This window comes from Glycine max, chromosome 14 (assembly GCF_000004515.6).
Source record: "Glycine max cultivar Williams 82 chromosome 14, Glycine_max_v4.0, whole genome shotgun sequence".
Lineage (NCBI taxonomy): Eukaryota > Viridiplantae > Streptophyta > Magnoliopsida > Fabales > Fabaceae > Glycine > Glycine max.
The window spans coordinates 4,427,844-4,437,689 of NC_038250.2; the positions used below are offsets into that span (position 1 = coordinate 4,427,844).

The 9,846-nt window shown below is 33.0% G+C and overlaps 1 protein-coding gene across 1 annotated transcript; it reads left to right on the forward strand.

The window, feature by feature from the left end:
- The first annotated feature begins 1,108 nt into the window (after positions 1-1,108).
- On the forward strand, positions 1,109-9,440 carry LOC100812235 (cytosolic endo-beta-N-acetylglucosaminidase 1). Its single transcript, XM_003545171.5, has 11 exons — positions 1,109-1,631; positions 3,096-3,233; positions 3,802-3,911; positions 4,005-4,116; positions 4,217-4,324; positions 4,794-4,906; positions 5,244-5,325; positions 6,074-6,154; positions 7,020-7,072; positions 7,542-7,677; positions 8,504-9,440. The coding sequence occupies exons 1-11, from the start codon at positions 1,257-1,259 to the stop codon at positions 9,299-9,301; spliced, it is 2,106 nt and encodes a 701-aa protein (XP_003545219.1). The 5' UTR covers positions 1,109-1,256; the 3' UTR covers positions 9,302-9,440.
- Positions 9,441-9,846: the final 406 nt, after the last annotated feature.

Genomic DNA, 9,846 nt, shown 5'->3' on the forward strand with positions numbered 1-9,846 from the left:
GTGCATAATGTTAATTTGTTTGGTGTTGAAGCAAAGTGCCAGAAAATCTTACTTTGACTTAAATAAGTGAAATATTAAAAAGCAAAGTCAAAGAGAAATGAACCGAAAGAAGATGGGTTAGTGGCATGAAGGCATGTGAATTCCAAAACAAAGTTTCTTTTGGTAATGTTGTCCTCGAGCCCTCAAAATATAAATGGGATTCCTATCTACCATCACTTTCCTTTGTCTCCACAAAGAAGCACAATTTCAGATTGGCACATATTTGTCATTTACTATTGGTTTAATTTGTTCTGTGATCAACTGCTGTAATACATAATTCAGCATCTTTTAACTCCCTACAACTTTACCCATCTAATTACATGAATACTGAAATTTTCAATTTAAAAGTCCAAAAGAAGGAACAACGAGAGTTGCAATTTCTCTCATTGCATTGTGAAGCTTCGTGTATTTTTTTTATAAAAAAAATCATATACTGTAAGTGTAACTTTATTAATTGATAAGTAATTAAAAATGAAAATGATAGAGATCACTAATCACTTGTTTTATGAGTGCGAGTGGTTTTCCAAAGTGTGGTTCCTATGTTTCCCAAAGGGAGGAATAAAATGATATTCAGACAAAAGGAGGTGTAGGTTCAGGATTTGTTTGAGGACGGAAGGGGTTCTGGTACCCTTTAGCAGTGTGGATATTATTAAACCCAATTGAATGTTTGAGGTCCAAACCGAGATGATTCACTGTTTTTGGGTTTGAGGGGAGTGCAGTTTTAAAAATATATACTTCACGAATGGTATTTAGTATTTACCAAATGGGAAGGATTGTATTAAGTGATAGGAATACAAATATTGTGGATGAAGGGAGTTTAGTTACAGATTGTGGCAGTGTTGCACAGTGTAGTGTAACTGCTGTGTATTTGTGTTTGTGTTTTATTGGGCGTTTGGCCCCCTTTGTTAAAAAAAAAAAGTAAAGGAATATTCAATTCTGGATGCACAAGTAAAAATAAAAAAAAGTAAAAGATAGATAGATTAGGCAATACTCAATGCATATTCACTTTAAAATGTACGTTTTCCACTTGCCAAGTGAAGTCAATGCGAGTAAACGGTGACTACTTGTTGCCGTGTTGATAACTTGGTATATGGTTCCTCGTCTACTTCGAGTCCATATATATAACTTGCCAATATTCTTAGACTGTTCGAAACATATATACTTGGTGTTTTTTGTTCTAGCAAAACCTCGTATAATATTATTGTGTCACAATAATAATGTCTCACTCCATTAATTCAGAGTTCAAGTTTGATCCCAAGGAACCCTCCATGCCCATATCGTATCCAATAAAGACCCTCAAGGAGTTGGAGTCACGCTCCTACTTTGAGTCCTTTCATTATCCTTTTAACAAAGCTTCAGTTCCAATTGAAAGTGGGTATTCTGAACCTTTGCCAAATCGTAGAAGAATACTAGTGTGCCATGATATGGCTGGAGGGTACTTAGATGATAAGTGGGTCCAGGGAGGGACTAATGCTGAAGCTTATGCCATATGGCACTGGCATTTGATAGATGTGTTTGTCTACTTCTCTCATAATCTCGTCACTCTTCCTCCTCCTTCTTGGACTAATACAGCTCATCGTCATGGTGTTAAGGTACCAATAATTAACTACTAGTTGCTTATCAAAGATTTTCACTTTGGCTTTTAAATTGCCCGGACAAAATTTCTTCGTAAGTATTTAAAAAAAAAAATTAATCTTTTCTTATAAACTAATATTAACTTATGTATCTCAGTTTTTCAAGAAGTTACATAAAAATAACTTCTAACAAAATTTAAGAAAAATTAATCCTTTAATCTCTATACTTTCTGCTAGATGTAATCAAGATATTTGTAGTTATATATGTATCGATGAATTTATTCAAATTTTGAAAATCACGTGAATTCAATACTTTCTAACTTTAAAATGGATTTAATTGATATGTTTTGACGGAGTAAATTTTTTTTACATTGTTAATCATTTATAAAATGTCACAATTTTAAAAAGTTTGAATCTTATTCTAATTATCTTAAAATTTACACATATCATGAATTATAATTGATTAACAGAAAAACAATTTTACACTGAAAGTATGTATAACAAGTAAAATCCTTTTAAAAAACACACTGAATTCTTAGAAAACAATGACTAAACCCACTTTTTTTGTAAAAAGAAAAAATTGAGGACCAAATTCATGGAAAATTCATGTTATCATAAAACTTTGGGGTAAAAAATATAATTAAGCATTTTTTCTACTATAATGTTTACAAATAAATTCATTTTGTTTGCTCTATTTTTTGTTATGATACGTTTATGTTAGTTCATGAATTTGGTGATGTAGAGGAGACATTTTTTTTAACCAATAAAGATCTTTGTAGCAAGATTTGTTCGGCAGGAGCTAGTCTGCTGGGCTGCTGACATATATTTGAATGGTTTACTTTCTTTTTCTTTTTTTGCTTTGTTTGATTTTCTAATTCCTGTAATTAAATTAAGTTTAAGGAAGTATCCATTGTCAATTGTACGTGTCTATTGTCATTTTTATGTAAACAAATTTTATATAGAATACCCTTCTTTTTCTTTATTAATTAAATAACAAATTAAAAGAATACAAAATTTAATTAAATACGAGTCAAATTGAAACAGCAATAAACACTCTCATAGTCTCACTGTCCAATATGAGAACTCAGAGCTGGCTACAACCACACTTAAAAGCTTTAAAAGTGTGACAATTTTTTTTTCTTTTGCATGAACGGTACTTTTTTTTTATAAGCTGCATTAAGCGGTACTGGTTAACAGGTTAAGGTTAATCATAAGCTTCTAGAGTTGGTTTAGTTTAACTGATCAGAGCTTAGATGGTGAATCTAGCCAAACTTATTTTCTAATGTTTTATGGAAAAGCATGATGGTTTTTGGCGTTTGAGACTCATTTTGTCACATTATTTATTGCTAAATGTTTAGTCAGGATAAGTCTATAATTCCATTTCCATTGCATCACCTATATTGTGACTAGTTTCTAATTGAATAACTGAAGAAACTTTTAACTTGAACTTTCTTTGTTGTAATTGTACCCTTGATCTCCTAGGTGCTGGGGACTTTCATCACTGAATGGAATGAGGGTAAGGCTGCTTGTGATAAACTGCTTTCAACAAAGGAGTCTGCTCAAATGTATGCAAAACATTTGGCAGAGCTTGCTGCTAATTTAGGCTTTGACGGGTGGCTGGTAATCAGTTTTTCATCTCTGTTTTGTACTATTGGGTTCATATAAATATCTAATGATTCTTGTTTCTTGCCTAAGTTGATAATTGGTTTCTGTTCACATCATATTATTATATTATTTCATTATACAATGGATGAACTATATAACCTGCCCTAGCAAAGCCGCACCACATGCACGTACACTCATACAGTACCGCCTTTACTCTTCTAGAATGGTTCTTGCATGTTCATAAAACTGATCCAAAAACAGAAAAGGAAATAAATTTGGAAGAAAATAAAAGAGATTACAATATTTTGAAGATTACACAAGGAAAATTTAGTGTTTATGCTGTAAATAAAGCTTGTAACAACTTATATTTTTTTTTTAAAAAAAAGTGTTTGCTTTGGCAGTTTTGTGAGTAGCCACTGATACATACGTAGTTTAGAAAACTTACATTAAGAAGATAATCATATTAGGGGCATCATGCATATTTATACTAAAAATAGATACATAATTAATTGTCTAACACCGTGCAGCATGGCAGTTTTTTTTTATTCTTTTCAATTATTCAAATACTAAAACTCAATTGCAGTTGAATATAGAGGTAACATTGAAGCCGGAGCAGATTTCTAATTTGAAAGAGTTTGTCAACCATTTATCATTAACAATGCATTCTTCAGTGACTGGATCGCTAGTGATATGGTTTGCATTAGAAGCCACACAATTCTTGTGATTTTTTTAACTGAATGGAATGTGCCAACAATTGATTTTTTATATCCTTTCTTGATCATGCAGGTATGACAGTGTCACCATTAACGGTGATCTATGGTGGCAAAATGAACTAAATGAATATAATAAGTCTTTCTTTGATATATGTGATGGGATATTTACAAATTATTCATGGCAGGTATTGCTTATATGATCCCTTGGCATGCTCCTGCAAGACCGCTGTTTGGCCAATTGTTATTTTCTGTTGAGTTGACTTTATTATTATCAATACCATGTAGGAAGACTATCCATGGCGATCTGCTTCTGTTGCTGGTGATCGAAAGTTTGATGTGTACATGGGGATTGACGTATTTGGAAGGGGCACATATGGTGGTGGACAGTGGAATGTATGTGATCGTATGATATACAAATTTTTATTTGATAGCTGCAAAATATGTTTTATTGTACCTGTTTTAAACTCATTCGGAATTCAATGTTTAATTTTCCTGAGTGAATCATATATTATAACTGAATTTTTCCCATCACACTTGAATATGAACTACACTATGTTTTAGTGTTTATGTTAAATTAATTACTAAACTCCAAGTGGTGTACATGAACTGCATATTTTACAGATGTCTAAGCAATCTGTTCCTAAAAGTGCTTCATTTCTGATTTTCACTACATCTCCCCAATATTGCATTTAAAATATATTTATGGTATCCCTTTATGTTCAAATTTTGTGGGGAGATAAACTTGTTGAAAGAATTTGGAGACAAATTATATTGGATAGGTATTAGTTTAAGATTGGTAAAGCCGATGTATATTTGTGTTCTTTCTAGTGTTTTTCCTGATTTTATATTGTGAATGTGTCAGACAAATGTTGCTCTTGATGTAATAAGAAAAGCTGACGTCTCTGCTGCAATATTTGCTCCTGGATGGGTCTACGAGACTAAGCAAGCACCAGATTTTAAGACTGCTCAGAATCGGTAACGTTTAGCTGTCCGTATTTCTGCTTTTGTATGAATTGGTAAATGTCACAAGGTTCACCATGTTGATGCATTATAATTTATTCAGAAACAAATCAAGTTTACCATAAAGCAAATAAGAGTTCATTAAAATTCTAGAAGTGAAAGCAAAAGCAAACACCCAAATTGTTTGAAGATACTCATAAAAGTCAATGGATATTTAAGAAAAAATTGTCTTAATTTTTTTCCTCCAATCTTTTTGTCACATTTTTCTTTTATGTTAATGATGGAGAGATCATACCTTGAATGTGTTACTGGCATTAGTACCGTAATCATGGACATGCACTTCGCAATGCAGTTGGTGGGGTCTCGTGGAAAAATCTTGGGGTATAGTGCGAAAGTATCATGGAACACTACCATTCTACACAAATTTTGATCAGGTTAAGAACTGTAATTGTTTCCCCTTTCGAGCAAGTGTCTTAACTTCTCTACTTTAGTTTGTGTGTGTGTCGTGGTGCATTTGGAAACCTGTTGGTGCCGATATGAATTAAAAATTGTCCAAGATACTTTGCTCGTGTTGAATTTGATAGGATTTCTTTTTAATTTGATTCAGTAATAATTATTGTAAGAATAAAATGTGAATTCTGAGATGCAAATCATGAGTGGATTAGGAAATTTTAACATCATAAAAGAGGGAGCTTTCTTTATTCACCTTTAGGCTTTTTAGCTTAACTCAGTACACAGAAAACTTTATTCATTTTAATGGCTTTTGACGTCTATCCTGACATCATTATCTCTAACTTGTTACCTCCTAAGAATTTCCCTTTGGCATCCTTAATGGTTTGTTAAATTTTTAGCTGAAACAATGCATTTTGGCCAAAGGGTTGATATGGGGTTGGATATTTTTTATAAACTAACTTTGCAGGAACATCCTAACAGAGAGCATTTGAGACTTGAGATGGCTATCAATCCCTCGATTTTCTGTGACTAGAAATCTAGCCTAAGACCCCTTTTCAAGACATGCTTTACACATAGTTCACTAAATACAATGTGTGTGAAGTGTTGCACGTCCTTTTTATTGTTGGATGATACTATTTTGGTTATCAGATCATGGAGAAGCAATAGATTTTTAGATCAGATACTTGTGTATTCGTATTATTCAAAAGTCCTGTTCTTTGTTACTTTCAGGGACACGGTTATCATATCTCAGTTGATGGAGACCAAGTATCAGATGCTACTTGGTGCAATATTTCTTCTCAAAGCATTCAGGTATGCACCTGATAAAGATTTTTTCTTGGTGTTGGCTCAATTATTTATAATGTTGATATTTTGTAACCTCAGTGGCCATTGTACAAGAGGAACTTGCACACAATTTTCACTACATGAAAAAGATTACAAGACCTCTTTCTAAATTCAGGCAGAGAACAACAACACTCTTAAAACTGGAGGATACAAACACTAAAAAACCTTATACATAGAGAAAATTGTTTTACTCTTTACATTTCTTCTCTAACAAAAAAGAATACAAGAGAAAGATGAATAAATTTGGGATGATTTTAAAAGAACCACCTAAGTTTACAAGGTCACCAAGCCACATTAAACCTTTAAGGGAAGCTTTGTCAAAAGTCACGCATCAAATAAGCTTTTTTTCCAAGGATAACTAAAGAAAGAAGTCTCACATCAAATAAGTTTTTTTTTTTTTTTACAAGGATAACTAAATAAAGAAGCTTGCCCAATGCAAGGCTTCTTAAATTTTTCCTAAACTTGGTTTTATAAGCTTTTAAGAAAGAAATTCTCCCAATGTGGGACTTCTAACGCGGGGAATAGCAAAAATTCATATGCACACCATTTTTTGATTATTTGTCATTTGTGAGATTAAGGATTGGTTTTCAAGTAACACCATTTAATAAAGCTAATCTGGAATAACAAGCAAAATATTGTGATCATTTGAGAACACTCCAATATTTATTCCAAATCTTCAAGTTCACTGTCGATGTTACTTTTTTTTTAAGTGTGATGTTACTTGTTAAATGGATGTTAAATGACAAACTTGTTTTCCTGTAATCACATTCAATATATCATAGCCATGTTTGTTTATCATGATGCCTTCATTGGGTTCATTTTTTGTGTGCAGCCACTCCTTGAGTTTGCCGATTCTACTGCAAATTCTATTCAACTTATTGTAGAGTAAGCGATAAAGCATACAATGCTTTATAATTTTCTTTAACTGGAAATTCCAACAGAGTGTGTATATTGCATATTTCATAGTATTATTTGAAGTATAGCTGGCAAAATTAACTCCGATACAAAAATTCACCACAGAAAATTCAGTGTAGATTATAGGCTCCTTCTTTCCTTATTGAATTTTGAGGACCTATTTTGGTACCAAGAGACTGGAAATATGATTAAGTATCACATATTGCTACGATTATGTGCTTCTGGAACTTATTTATAGAGTTTGACGGCTGACCTGATAGTGTGCAAACACTTCTCATATTATTATGTACTTTTAGTTTTTGTAGTATTGCAACCTTCCATGATTTTGTATGCCTCCTTTCTTTTCTGTTCTATTTTAAATCAAGGTATTAAATTACTACATTTCAGAACTAGTTCAGATAAGTTCTCAAGTATATGTTGTCTTGCTTATAAAATGTAGCTTGAAGGAAGCATCATATAGTGGAGGGGGAAATATTACATTCAAAGGATCTCTTGGAGAGGGTACTTACTTAAAGAGAAGAATCTTTCAAGGACAGTCCATTTTAGCCAAGTTGCCTATCCACTTCATTTATTCTGTAAGCTATCACCTCTATTAAAATTGCTGGATTGTACATATCTCTATCCTCAGGTTTGAAGCATGATAGGGAGGTTACATGCTCATGTTTTTCAAAATCTTAAATTGTTAGCTAAAGGCACATGAATTGTTTTCTACTTGTATATTTCAAGACCGAGAAATTATAAAGTGGTCCAGGGCCACCACTGTTTATGGTCCCAACTAATCTTTATATGACGTGTATTCAAAATTTTCAATTTACAAGGAAAAATTAATACCACTTGATAACATATCATAGGGAGATTAATAGAGACCATGTGATCCAAGATTATCTAATAATTTATCCCCAACACACCACTTCGTGTAAGACCCTTTGGGCTTGAACTAGGAAAAATGTACAAGCTTACTTGCTTTGCATTGAAATTCAAATTTTTATTAGAAATTATAGTGGCAAAGGTTGAAGTTTAGACCTTCTGGTCATAGAGACTCTAATACTTTGTCATGAACCAACTCTCGCAAAGCAAATGCACCAATGATTTTATGCCTTTACATCTCTGGCCATCAGACTCGTCTAACCTGAAATAGCTGTCAATACAGCAGTGTAAATAAAAGTTAACTAAAAAATAGTTTATCTTCCTAGGGAGCTAAATCTAGATACTTATTTGAGGGAAGGGAAGTGAAGTATGTATCTTTCCTTAACCAATGGTATAGTGCACATACTGACTAGTTCACCAAAATCATCATATACAATTGACTAGTTCACCAAAATCATCATATACAATTTGAGATTCCTATCAGTACCCGCTTTTCTTAGTCTATTTGACACCTGAAGTCTGTGACAAATGCAGGTGAAATCTGATAGCAATTCTTCATTGGGACTTGTACTTGACTTCACTTCTACCATCAACAAAACAACGCCTGTACTACTCACTTCCCATGGAATGGATCATCTGTCAAGCGAATTTAGCAAAGTAGTCCTAACAAGTGAGCACAAGGGAAATGCCCCTGGATGGGTTATACATGAAGGTACAATTGAAATGAATGGTTACATTCTCACTGGAATCCATGCTTTGTGCTATAGGCCAAATGCTCCTTCCATGAAATCCAGACCATTTGGTCCTGATCATGCTGTGCCTTCCTCAACTGATTATTTTGCTGTTCTTGGTCACATCACTGTCAAGACTTCTAACTATAAGCCAGATTTTCCAGTTTCTACTTCCTGGCTAGTTAATGGTGAATGCATCAATTGGAAATCTGGTCCTCAAGATTCAAGGATCCTAAGTGTTAAAATTTCTTGGAAACTGAAAAATGGACAGAATCTTGCATTTTCACACCACAATGTGTATGTGGAGAAACCACCAAAGTTAGCATATGGTAATCCAAGCACAACATTGGAACCTGTGCAGGAGTATCTTGGAGTAGCACATGTAAACTGTTTCTATGTTTCTGAGCTCAAAGTTCCTGCTAGCACTTCTAGTCTCAAATTCATTATACAGGTCTGCGGTTTTGATGGAACAAATCAGAATTTAGCAAAGTCTCCACGTTATCAATTGGAGATAAAGGATCATAAATTGTCATTTATGAAGTATCTATCTTATATTTATATTTGGATTTCGCATTGGATGCGATTCCTAAGCAGCAAGTAAAACTAAGCATAATTTGCTGCTTTCCAAGTTCATGATTTCTATACAAATAACAACGTACGTAAGTCTCTTTAGATCATTCAAGTCCAATGAAACTGTGAGGACAAGTGTTTATCTATTTATCTGTTTGTTTATTTCTTCATTTCTTTATTTATTTATTTATTTATTGTAGATTTAATTTGAAAGTGTGTGCATTTATTAGTTATAAAACACTAGGCAATTACATGCACGTTATTAAAAAAATTGTTATTAATTCATTCATCAGTAACTAAGCACGTGTTAGCAACACTCAAAACACTATTATCTTACAATTTTCAACTTTGTGTAACATAACATGGCATACCAAGCGTTATCAAGACTCGAAACACTATTATCCTACAATTTTCAGCTTTGTGTAACCTAACATTCCACGCGTCTAGAATTAGGGAACTAAATTAACAATGGTTTTCCAAAAACTAGAAAATACTAGTAACTATGAGGTTCAACGCTCCAAGCTGCACAATTTTAGACATTTGAATTTGCACCAAAACGGTTTTGTTTGTATACAT